The sequence below is a fragment of the Nicotiana sylvestris genome, chromosome 2 (assembly GCF_000393655.2).
Source record: "Nicotiana sylvestris chromosome 2, ASM39365v2, whole genome shotgun sequence".
Classification (NCBI taxonomy): Eukaryota; Viridiplantae; Streptophyta; class Magnoliopsida; order Solanales; family Solanaceae; genus Nicotiana; species Nicotiana sylvestris.
The window spans coordinates 125196006-125208784 of NC_091058.1; the positions used below are offsets into that span (position 1 = coordinate 125196006).

Sequence of the window (12779 nt, forward strand, 5' to 3'; positions counted from 1 at the left end):
TAGGGTCAAAATGCAATATAATGAACGGCCATACAGCTCAGGTCCCAAAAAGGGAAAAAGAATAAGGTCTATGAATTACTAATTTTTGCAACTTCCTAGCTCTAGTACACTGATCATATATATCAATTACAACGAAAAGGATCAAGGTAGAGAATAATGAGTCCTGAAACATAAAAAATTAACCATCACTCGACCCAGGGAGAAAGATTTGGAATAAAACAGAACTTTAATTCTATTGGTCAACAGTGGAGACCTCTTGCCACTCCCCATCAATTGCTTCTTTCCACAATGTGACATTGTTATCACCAGCAGCCACTGCCAACAAGTTTCCAGTTAGAGACCATGAAACCCTCCAAACAGGATTTTGAAAGTCTTTAAGAACCTTCCCGTCCCACTGATTTCCCTCTTTTGCCATGGTCCATATGACAACTGTACCATCTTCTGAAGCACTAGCCATTGTTGACTTTGGAAGCCCCAAGTTCGGCGCCCAGGCTACATCCCTCACCCAATTACTATGCATCTGAAGTGCTGGGAAGCAATCCATCTTCCATATGCCATTATATAACTTCCAAACCTTCACAGTGTTATCACAGCCGCCAGATGCTAGCTTCTGAACAGGTTCAAGCACACCTGAGCCTACTATAGCACCAGGAGACATTGATGGCGCCCATGAAACAGATGTTACCCCGACCGGATGAGCTTGGTCTATTTTTTTGGTGTCCCAACCACCATCTGACCTAGCATTGTGAACTGATATATTACCATCAGAAGAAGCACAGGCTAAACAAAGCCCAAGTTCATGAGGGGCCCACGAAATAGAGTTAACGGATGATTTGTGGTCACTAAAAACATGAGCTTGTGTCCACTCATTTTGATTTCCTTCCTTCCAGATTATGACTTTACCGTCATAGGAGCAGGAAGCAAGGATCGACCCAAATTTGGGATGCGCCCAAGCAACCTGCCAAACAGGACCACTATGACCACTCAGAGAGGCAAGGTGCTGTGAAGCAGAGTTGTCGCCTACACCAACGATTTTTATGGTATTGTCAGATGATGCTGTTGCCATTCGCTTTCGGTAATAGTCCATAGAAACATCATGAACAGTGTCATTATGACCGGTTTCAATCTTCTGTGCAGGCATCTTCTCTTGTTTCTATGCAATATTTCTGTGCAACTACATTTATCAGTTCGATCCGATTTTAGTAAACATCTCTGTTTGAAAGATAACTACTTTAAATACACTCCTTTCCACACACACCCTATATGGGTAGAGAAAGAATGATTGTAAACTATAAATGATCGACCAAAATAGAAAACCAAGGCTAAATACTCAACTTAAAACAATACATCACAATTAGCCCAAGCAATACAGGCAAGATAGAACTATCAGGGAAATCTGAATTTGAGAATACATCATTAGAGCTTTCACATGATATTAATTTAAGCTCATGGTCCTTCAATAATAGCACTTTAATTCAAGACATCAGACCAGAGGAAATAATAACAGGGTAAACCTTCCTTCACAACAGCAAGTAGCAAGAAAGACAATGCTTCATTAATGGACATGGCATACACAGACTAGACTAGAGTAGGACAAAAGCAAATGATAGCTAGTATTATTTTGGCCCAGGGGAGAGCCGGCGAGGGAGTTTGGAGGGAGGGGGAATGATCTAAATCAAAGAATATAATGGGAGTACAAGTCAAATTAACCAAAGAATCAACCAACTTGTTGAAACCCCTTAGATAATCATAAGAAGAAGTTGGTGAGTAGCAACATTAAAAGTTAAGCACATTAAATTTGATGGCATCAGAGGATAATAGTAAAACATTTGAGAAGTTCGAAGTAGCATATTGGTGTAATAATTAAAGTTCCACTGGTCCTGATCCAAATTCCCTCCTTCAAAGTTCAAACAATATATTACACTTACTATCCTTGTGGAAAAGAAGAAAACCTATATCACCGAAGTTCATATTTTCTTGAATAAACATCAGAGTTAGCTTCTACATTTCTGATACTATTCTAAGAATTTATCAATCAATATTACAAAAGCTACTACCCAGAGACCAAAAGACTAGAATCATAAATCCTGACTTGAGCTAATCTGATGACACTCTGTATGACTCATTGAAAACTTTACATTGTGAAATATCCGTTAACTTTATCAGGTTACACAAGGTCCTCTTTCCAAGCTGAACACTATCCAAATAAGCATAATCGTGGAACGTTTAGCTACAGATTTAACTCTCAATCTAGGTTTTATGTAAGCAAAAAAAAAAAAAAAAAAAAGAAACAGAAAGGTGCACATACAAATAACACATTACTGGCATAAAATTATAAATTAGGCCGATCAGCAGAGTCACAGTTAGCTGATTTGAACCTCGAGTAACGTTTGAGGTAGAATAGAAAATTCCAATATATAAACATATATAGGTTGAACCTCCAGAAAAAATCAATGCACTAATGGACATGAAAGAAGGGTGAAAATTGTTGACAGAGTGATATTTGAAGAACACATTTGCATTAGTTAAGAGCATTATAAATTTCAAGATTTTTTTTTCCCTCCCAAATTAGGAGGATCTATATAGTGTATCCACACTTCCCCTCCATGGTGACTCGAACCCATGACCTAACGATCGTAGTAACGATCGTAGGTGGAGGTGTTTTTACCAACTGAGTATGTCTATAAATTTCAAGCTTCTTTTCCCTAATTAGATACCAAAGTCCTGAGGAAAGAACAATCAAGCTATGTTTATGTCACAAACATACAATTAAATAGCTCCAAATGTAATCCAATTCCAATGGGGAAATAGAAATACCAATTGCTCAACAGCCGAAACCAAAAATAGGACCACGCAGAGGAACAAACTGTAGGGCTCAAACATAAGCTATTTTCCCTCTATATTCCGCTAGGTTATAAAAATGATGGATCTATGGGTAAAAGTGAAGAGCAATGTAGAGCTATAGTCACAAGTATGGATTATATATAAATCTGTCACAGATTAAGGGTTTACCTGTGAAAGAAGGGCAAATCTGGAGAGAAACAACTGATGACTGCTTTTCTAATGCTAAAATGCTTATTTAGTTGATTGTTGAGGAATCCGCTGCACCATTACGCTAATATTGGTGAATTTTCGATCGGAACTCCTATAGGTTGCTCTGTTTCGTTTAATAATACATAAAATCAATTATTACTTATCTTTTAAATTGGCACCGTGTGACAACATATAACATGTATTGACAAATTTTTAGCCTGAGATTACGTTTGGCAAAGAACCCAAAAAAATTGACATTGTATAACCAAATTTTAGAAAACCTACTTCCCTATTTATTCTCTCCCATGACTCAACTACATCTGGTTTCTGCACCAGAAAAAGAGCACGAAATGCTAACCTCCTTCGCCGACTGCAATTTCAAACTCCGCCTCATCACTTTTTTTTGCTATGAACTTGAGATTCATTTTTTAGAAGACAAGTTAGATTGCAAACAAACAAAATGCAGATTTTTTTTTTGTTATTAAAAAATGCAGATATATACTTACACGTATATGCACATGTATAATGCATTTGGGTCAATACTCTTTGATGGGTGGATACATACTCATTTTTTTCTTTTGTTTTTTGATTAAGAAAATAGTCCTAATTCTCATCTTGTATATTAATGTATTTCTACCATCTATATTTGTGTATATTCATAAGAAATTATGTGTTATACATTGAGATATACATGGAGAAAAATAAATTTTTGATAGACAAAAAATGATTTGATAGACATTTTGATATACACATAAAATAAAAATAAAATTGCAATATACATTTTGGTATACACATTATTTGATGTGTTATATATTGTGATATACAAACAGTATAGTTATTTTTTGTTATACACTTGGATATGCATTGCCATGAGTCAACAATAAATTTTAAACAATTTTATTTATAATTGCATACTTTAGATATACAATAAAAATTTAATATACACAAAAAAGTAAAATAAAATCATGATATACATCTTGATATACATATTACTGTTGTGATATATATTTATTGGCTATTTGGTGTCAATATCTATAACTAGGACTTTTTTAGTGCTAATTATGTGGGTAAGTTGTTATAACACACCAAAATCTTAAAAAGAGGCTACCTAAGTGTTTGTTTTTGTAAACCGGACTATAAATTATGACTATCTTTTTATTAGAGCGGTCAAAATAGGCCAGTCCAACCCAAGCCTCGTGGACTTTTAAATTTGGTGGGCTAAGACGGGCTGGCTGTCATATGAATGAGCCTTAAAATGGCTGGCCCAACACAACCCTAAAAGGACCGCGGGCGGACCGGCCCTGTAATTTTTTTTAGAAAAAAAAAATTCTTTAAGTCCTCAAATATTTTTTCATGACATTGTCGATTAATCATATAAACAACTTGTGTTTGCTTAGAGCATACAAAAAGTTTGATATTTGACGAGGAATCTCGTAATTGAAATGCATGTTCTCTACATCTCTAGCTCTTCTTTTTTAAAGTTTCATGAATATTTTCTTAATACTTTTCTTTCATTTCCCTCAGATTTAGAGATTGTTTCAATAAATTTATACGCTGAGGTTTTTTATTTTAAGATTAACATCATTTGTTGATTTAATCATTATAGTCTATAAAAATTTTAAAAAATTCCTGAAACTTGCTAGTGGTCAATTTTTTTTGTATGTGTATAAAAATTAATTTTTTTCGATACTAAAGAGTAGTTTAAATATTAATAATATATTAAAGTAATCCAAACTGATCATTATCCACTTAATATTATTATTGGCCACCTAAAACTTTTTGAGTTCGTTATTAATTAAGCAAAGCAAAACCTAATTTTGTCATATTACATGCATGCCAAAAATCTAAATTCTAGTTGATATGGAAGGGTAAATGAGCAATCTAGGGTTGGGGAATGAAGATTATAGTTAATATAGTTTTTTTAGTTTTTACTTTTTAAAAATATTAAATATTTAATAGTTAATTAATTTGAATTTAATTAATTTTTGGCTCACGGGCAGGCCAGGCCAGTCTCGGTCAAGCCTCAAGGGTCAGCGGACTGACTTGGGCCGGGCTTATAATCCTCACTTTTAAATGGGCTCAAAAAATCCTAGCCTAACCCTACCCAAATAGCAGGTTGGGTTGGGCTGGCTTCAGCCCATTTTGATGGCTCTACTTTTTATAGAAATAAAGGGATTTAAGTTTTCACCAACACTAATTTTTACAAATGTTCTACAATAATAATAATTCTCAAATTAATCGAAAAAATTCCAACAACTATAACCATGTTAGTGAATCACATAATTTAATTTTTTACATTTTAAAGGTCGTATTTTAAGGTGCAAAAAACTTTCAATTTCTACATGTTTCCCTTTAAAATGAGATGTCTCTTCTTATAATTGTTTAATGTACAAATTTTCGTTGCACATGGTATTACGCTATTACTAAAATTCTGGTTGACTTTCTCATGTAATGTAACATAAATAAGTTGCACATGTTATATACTAGTTAATAATGATTGCCAAAATTTAATCATTTAATGATTCTTTGGAAACTTAATCGTAAAAAATAATTTATATAATTAATACATAAGTCAAATTTCATTAACAATTAGCATAGTTTATATAAATCCAACAACAATCCTGACAACTTGTTTAGAGATAATTACAGATGTGAGTTTAAGTTATACTCCTATTGTTTGTTAGATCGGAAACGATGGAAAGTTAGGGAACGACCTCAGCATTTTTATTTATTTAAAGAAATGAGAGATGGAGGTGCAAGCAAAGTGGCTTCCTTTAACATTGAACACTTATGTTGACTGAAACACAAGTTACATTCCAGGAAGAGATTTGCTTTGGATGCAAATATACAAGAACAGTATTGATTGAAACTTTCTATTTATTTCAAAAATAATAATAACATACAAAAATCAAAAGATTTTATTACAGGTCTTTAAAGAGATAAAAGTCGTGGTAACTTATTATTTGCAAAACACAAAACTTCAATCACCTGTAATATTATAGAATTGTTTACACTGTAAATGGTAGTATATAGCTTAAATCCTTGAACAAGTTTCATTCCCAACACTTGCTGGAAGATATCTTCTGCAGCCGCTAAAACATTTAGAAGAGATACTTACTGATGTTAGATGAAGTTAGAGGCTTTACCTCTTTAACACTAAGCTAAATAAACAGGAAACCTTTTAGGATCAAGTTTAGACATCATGTGCTTGCTTTATTATGTCTATTCAGATTTCATCTACAAAATCCAATCATGGTTATGACTCTATTCCCTGTTCCTTTAGCTTATGTAGCATTACAACCAGTGAACAGCACAACTCAGAAGATAGGACACAAACAAAGAAATGAGGGAAAGACAAAAACATAATGACAGCACAAAGCAATACAGGAACTGAAGGGCAAAACGGGTCAAGCACCAGTTTTCAATCACCTGGAGACACATTGTTTTTATAAGGTTAGTTTCCCAATGTATTCATTAATCATTCAATATGGAAACGGGTAGATTTCCTTGCAGGCAGCAGCACATCAGATAGAGTTCATTTCAACATTTTCTTTTAAGCTTCGTTAATAATAGTATAAAGATCAGAAAATAGAAGGGGGTCTGGGGACAGAAATTAAAGACCTTAGAAAATTTATAAGGTTAAAAGAAGAAAAAAAACTATCACTTACTCAACTCACTGTACATCACTTCATATCTCAAGGGATCTCCATCTGGTATAGTTGAAGCGCACACTGAGCACTTTAAGTAATGCCACCAATTAGACTAACTACTTTGGATGCATTCTACTTGCATTGTCAAATCCTTGATCCCAGCATCACGTAATATTTCAGATACTTGTGCCTTTGCAGATAACTTCTCACTCTCGCTTGAGACAAGAAGATGAAGAGTACCAATCACATCTGAGTTCGTGAAGCTCCAAACATGCAGCTTCTGAATCCCAGATAAACCTTTTATCTTCATGACATCGTTTACAGCTTCCTTCAAATCCTGTTCATGAGCCCTTGGAATTCTTTGCAGTAAAATTTCTGCTGAATTCCTGAGCAATGGGATTACTGAAGATATAATTAGAACAGAGATAAAAATTGAGCAGGCGGGATCAGCAACGAGCCATCCCTTGTACTTGATTAACAGCGTCGAAATTACCACCCCAACACTACCCATGGTGTCAGCCAGAACATGCAAAAATATGCCTTCCATGTTATGATCAATGTGCCGGTGTTGCCGCTTATGTTTCTCAGTGACACCCTTGTCTTGACCATGAGAAATATCTGGTCCTTGCAAACTTGCAACAGAGCCGTGGTGCACCTTTATCGAAGAACCACTTGAGCTGCCAACATGACAATGTTGGTGAGCATCATCATGATGATGGTGCCCGTGGTTATGGTCACAGGAATGATCATGAGAATGAGGAGTCTTATGGTCATGAGAATGGTGGTCATGGTTATGGTCATGAGAATGAGGAGTGTTATGGTCATGGTTATGGTCATGAGAATGAGGAGTGTTATGGTCATGGGAATGATCAAGAGAATGAGGAGTGTTATGGTCATGGGAATGATCATGAGAATGAGGAGTCTTATGTTCATGGGAGTGATCATGAGAATGGTGGTCATGGTTATGGTCATGGGAGTTATCATGGTCATGTAAATGGTGAAGATGGTGATCTTGGAGACTATCGCCTGTGGAATGAGAATGAGCATGTGAATGGGAGTGTGAACATGATCCACCATGGGCATGATGATGTTCCTCGTGAAAGAAGATCAAACCCACGATATTAACAAGAAGTCCACCAATAGACACTGACAATAGGCTGTTAGTAGAAACCTCCTGAGGGTCTAATATCCTCTCAAATGATTCAAGCACAATTAACGCTCCCACGAGGACAAGAAAAACAGCATTTGCATACCCAGAAAGAATCTCAAATCTTCCACGACCATAGTTAAACTGACCATTTGCTGGCAACCGGGATATGTACGAAGCATATAACCCAATAGCTAGAGCTGCACAATCAAACAGCATGTGACAAGCATCTGATATTAACCCAAGGCTATTACTCATAAAACCAGCAACAAATTCCACAACCATGTAAGCTGTATTGATCAAAAGGAAAAGCGCTATCTTGCGAGACTTCCTCTCACCCAAGATATGCCGGAGAGGTTTCATAACCGAAGTCGTAAACCAATCCGACGGTTCCAACCCCAACTCAATATAATTACTATCAACGGGATCCAAATTCCTTACTGAAATCCAGTGCAACAATCCACATATCAACAATCCCCAAAGCGAAAGCTCGGGATAATAAAACAATTCCAATACAACAGTACATAAATAGGTCACAAGATACTCCTTTTGAAAATCCTTCGACGAAATTGTCCTCTCATCAGTAAAATTCTCACTCAAAAGCACACCAAACACTACTGTGTTCACCAAAACCCAACCGAGACTCGAAATAGAGATACTATCTCCGTCTGCTTCAAACACAAACATACTTATAACAGCAGGTACAAACAGCATTACAGTAGTAAAAAACAAAGATATCAATCTAACCTGCTTCCTACCCATTTCCCTTAAACTACCTAAATTCATAAAACTCCTCTCATAACACCCCAAAAACCCGCAAGCAAAAGGAAGCAACATAGGCCAAATCCTTATACAACTATACCTCGGCAGAATCGAAAACCCCATTTCAGTTACATTTACAGAAGATAAAGGGAAACATTCGATTCTATCCCAACTAACAGATAGCAGAAATAACCCAATAAACATAGCAATAAACCCACAAACCTTGGACGATCTAATCTGACTCTTGTCAAAAAGATCGAGTCTCTTTCCATCAGAAATGAAGCGGGCAGCTATATTTCCGGAAACTTCAGCAAGAATCATTGCAGCAGTGCCACAGTATCTCAGAGCTTGAAATCTCAGCAGAAAAACTATAGCAAGAAGAAGGGATTTTTGCAGTAGAAGCTTATATAGAGATTTGGTGAAGGAGAAAAAAACGAGCCGGTGGCGATTTTTGTGATGAAAAGGGTGTTTCGAAGTGAAGATGGAGAAAGAGAAAGTGAGGAGAAAAGAGAGGAGGGAAACGAGGAAAGAGAAAGGGAAGAGAGAGAAAGAGGAAGGCGAAGAACGGAGGAAAGGGAGAAGAGAGTAAAGAGAGCGGAGAGAGAAGAGGAGGAGGAAGAGAAATGGTAAAGATGAGGTTTTTGTTGAAGATTTGGGAGTGGGGAAATAGGAGGGAATTCGGTGTTTAGACGGAGTTGGAGTTGGAGTTGAGGGTGGGTAGTTGTTGAAAAGAGGGTAGGGGGTTCTTGTGGTAGTAGGAGTGGCGGTGGTGGTGGAAATGGTGGTGCGTGGTGGGAGTGAGAGACGATGGGGCCGGTGATGGTGGTGGTGGTGGTGGTTTTCAGCCATTGTCGGAGAGTCCAATGGAAGAATTTTCCAACGTTAATGATCAACAATGTCGGAATTATGGAAAGATTAAGTCATTGACTTCCATTGGGTTGGGCCAAACTCAAACTCCGGAATTGTTTCTTGGACCAGTGGGCTATTTTGTAAAAATAGCGGGGGATGGCTAGATTTGTAATCGAAAAATAGTCAATATTTGCAAAGCAATACAAAAACAGTCATTTATAAGTGACTCTTGACTGTTATGGTGTTCGAAAAAAGCGGACAAGATGAAGAAGCTCTGCTTTTTAAATCAGGGGTAGTTTTCTTTAATTATTATTTCGTACGTAAAAATGGCTAAATTTCAATTAGTTTTGCAATTATATATGACTTGTTTTCCAATAGTATTTGCGAGTTTCCCTCTGTTTGATTAGAATAGATGGTGGGTATTGTCATTTAGTCCGCGCCATAAATTATTTATATTTGATATCCAAAAAAGTGTATAAAATTTATATATTTTTTGTATATAAGATACAAAATGTACATAGATACAAAAAAAAAAATTATACATTTTTTAGCTATTATTTTTACAGCGGCTATACAGTATCATTTTTTCATAGATGATAGGATGATGGGATTTAATGTGGCAAGGAAAGAGGCAAAATTGGCAGTCACAACGGCTAATATTGTAATTTTTGAGCGATTGTATGAGGATATTGGGGGCAAATGAGGCGATAGAAAGCTATACAAGTTAGCCAAGATCAGAAAGAGGAAGGTTCGGGACCTGGATCAAGTGCGGTGCATCAAAGACTAAGACGGTAGGGTTCTGGAGGAAGAGGCGGGTATTAAGCGTAGATGGCAATAGTACTTCCATAAACTCCTGAACGAGGAAGGGGACAGGAACATTGTACTAGGAGAGTTGGAAAACTCAGAGAGTCAGAGGGATTTTGGGTTTTGCAGGCGGTATTAAGAGTGAGGAGGTTGAGGAAATGCGAAAGATGAGTAGGGGTAAGGCAACTGGGCCTGACGAGATCCAGTAGAATTTTGGAATGAAGCGGGGCTGGCAGGCTTGAAATGGTTTACTAGTCATTTTCATGGGGAAGAAGTCGAGGAGTGGCGGTGGAGTTTGATGATCCCGTTGTACAAGAACAAAGGTGATATTCAGGACTGCAACAACTATAGGGGTATCAAGCTGCTGAGTCATACTATGAAAATTTGGGAGAGAGCGGTGGAGAGGAGGGTGCGACGTAGTGTTATTACTATTTCCGAGAACCAGTTTGGGTTTATATCAGGAAGGTCTACTACAGAAGTCATTCACCTTGTGAGGAGATTGGTGAAGCAGTATATGGAAAGGAAGAAGAACTTGCATATGGTATTCATAGACCTGGAGAAGGCTTATGATAAAGTCCTGAGAGAGGTCCTATGAAGATGTATGGAGGCTAACAGTGTCCCAGTGGCATATATAAAGGTGATAAGGACATGTACGAGGGAGCGAAGACTCGAGTGAGGACCGCGAGAGGAGACTCAGATCATTTTCCAGTGGAGACGGGGCTGCATCAGGGATCGACTCTTAGCCCATTTTTGTTTGCCTTAGCGTTAGAGGTGTTGACGCGACACATACAAGGGGAGGTGCCATGGTGTATGCTATTCGCTGACGATGTAGTCCTGATTGATGAGACGCGTGAGGGAGTTAATGTTAGGTTGGAAGTTTGGGGAGAGACGCTGGAGTCTAAGGGTTTTAAGTTGAATAGGTCAAAAACTGAGTACTTGGAGTGCAAGTTTAGTGATGTGATGCACGAAGAAGGAGCGGAAGTGAAGATTGGTACTCAAGCCATCTCCAAAAGAGATAGTTTCAAGTATCTTGGGTCGATTATTCAAGGCAACGGGGAGATTGACGAGGATGTTACGCATCCTATTGGAGCAGGGTGGATGAGGTTGAGGCTTGTCTCAGGGGTTTTGTGTTATAAGAGTGTGCCACCTAGACTTAAGGGAAAGTTATACAAAGTGGTAGTTAGACTGGCTATGTTGTATGGGGCTGAGTGTTGGCCCGCCAAGAAGTTCCATGTCCAGAAGATGAAAGTAGCTGAGATGAGAATGTTGAGATGGATGTGTGGTCATACCAGGAAGGATAGGATCAAGAATGAAGTTATCAGGGACAAGGTAAGAGTGACATCTATGGAGGACAAGTTGCGGGAGTCAAGGCTGAGATAGTTCAAACATGTGAAGAGGAGAGACATAGATGCTCCGGTTAGGAGGTGTGAGAGGTTGTCCATTGCGGGTCTGATGAAGGGTAGGGGTAGCCCTAAGAAGTATTGGAGAGAGGTAGTTATGCAGGATATATCATTGCTCCAGCTTACCGAGGATATGACACATGATAGAAAGACGTGGAAGTCGAGGATTAGGGTTGAAGGTTGATAATTAGTAGTGTGTTCCTCCTCGGTTTACCAGTAGTACTAGGACTATTTTTGTGTTATCTTATTCATGATTCTTTACTATTACATGTTGTGTCATTCGTGCACGTTACCTTAATATATTGTTGTTACTATTGTTTGCTACTTGTTGCCTTATCTCCACTGTGCCTTGAGCCGAGGGTCTATCGAAAACATCCTTCATATCTTTATAAGGTAGGAGTAAGATCTGCGTACACGCTACCATCCTCAGACCCCATTTATGGGATTATACTAGCTTTGTTGTTGTTGTTTTTTGTTTGAAGTTAGAGGAATTTCCATAACAGATTTTTACCTATCTATACTACATATAAAATTTATTTATCCTCTCTAATCAAGTTTTAACTTAATTATATGGCATATACAAATTCATATTAATAATTATCCCTTTATATTAAAAAATTAAATAGGGAATAAGTTATTTTCCCATCCCCGCGCTCTCTCTCTCTCTCTATCTCTCTCTATGTTCTTTTCCCAATTTTTCTTCCTTCATTTTTCTCTGCTTTTTATCCTTTTTTTAGGAAATTCGTTAATGAATTTCAATTATTTTAATATAGAGTTTTAACTTCGCAATTTCCTTTTATGTTGCATAATTTGTGTTTGAATTAGCATTGTCAATCAATAAATTTTGAAGGTATTTGATTCTCCATCATTGGCAATCATTAAAAAACTCCGGAGCTTTGAATTCGAATTTGGGGTTTTCAAAAACAATTGTTTGTTTGGATTGTGTGCTGCTGCAAATAATTTGAATATTCTTTAGAGCTTATCTCTCAATTTTGAGGGTGTTTGGTGAAAATTAAGTTGATTTTCAGATTGAAACTCGAAGAAGAACACATGACATACAATATACTTACGAAATTGTATTAAAGTTGTATGTAAATTGTATTTAAATTATATTCTGTTGTAATTATATATATT

The 12779-nt window shown here is 37.0% G+C and overlaps 2 protein-coding genes across 11 annotated transcripts; both read right to left on the bottom strand.

Moving 5' to 3' along the window:
- LOC104212063 (protein transport protein SEC13 homolog B-like) lies at positions 1 to 3498 on the bottom strand. 7 transcript variants are annotated; one of them, XM_070168191.1, is made up of 3 exons: positions 3392 to 3498; positions 3013 to 3102; positions 1 to 1166 (listed from the first exon to the last, which is right to left on the bottom strand). In XM_070168191.1, the coding sequence occupies exon 3, from the start codon at positions 1139 to 1141 to the stop codon at positions 233 to 235; it is 909 nt and encodes a 302-aa protein (XP_070024292.1). In that variant the 5' UTR covers positions 1142 to 1166; positions 3013 to 3102; positions 3392 to 3498; the 3' UTR covers positions 1 to 232. The 7 variants fall into 7 exon arrangements, with proteins under 7 accessions (XP_070024292.1, XP_009759824.1, XP_070024291.1 ...); XM_009761522.2 differs by having other exon boundaries at positions 1 to 1174; XM_070168190.1 differs by having other exon boundaries at positions 3013 to 3157.
- Positions 3499 to 5972: 2474 nt separating this feature from the next.
- On the bottom strand, positions 5973 to 9530 carry LOC104211862 (uncharacterized). 4 transcript variants are annotated; one of them, XR_707265.2, is made up of 2 exons: positions 6702 to 9530; positions 5973 to 6116 (listed from the first exon to the last, which is right to left on the bottom strand). XR_707265.2 is itself a non-coding variant. In XM_070168192.1 (1 exon), exon 1 carries the CDS (start codon positions 9439 to 9441, stop codon positions 6796 to 6798), a length of 2646 nt encoding a protein of 881 aa, XP_070024293.1. In that variant the 5' UTR covers positions 9442 to 9530; the 3' UTR covers positions 6512 to 6795. The 4 variants fall into 4 exon arrangements, 1 of the variants encoding a protein (XP_070024293.1); XR_707252.2 differs by having other exon boundaries at positions 5973 to 6125; XR_707255.2 differs by lacking the exon at positions 5973 to 6116 and adding an exon at positions 6132 to 6462.
- Between the last annotated feature and the right edge of the window lie 3249 nt (positions 9531 to 12779).

What these genes read in the sequence shown, in the direction of transcription:
- LOC104211862 (XM_070168192.1), bottom strand. Translation starts at nt 9,441, where the DNA reads ATGGCTGAAAACCACCACCACCACCACCATCACCGGCCCCATCGTCTC.
- LOC104212063 (XM_009761648.2), bottom strand. Translation starts at nt 1,141, where the DNA reads ATGCCTGCACAGAAGATTGAAACCGGTCATAATGACACTGTTCATGAT.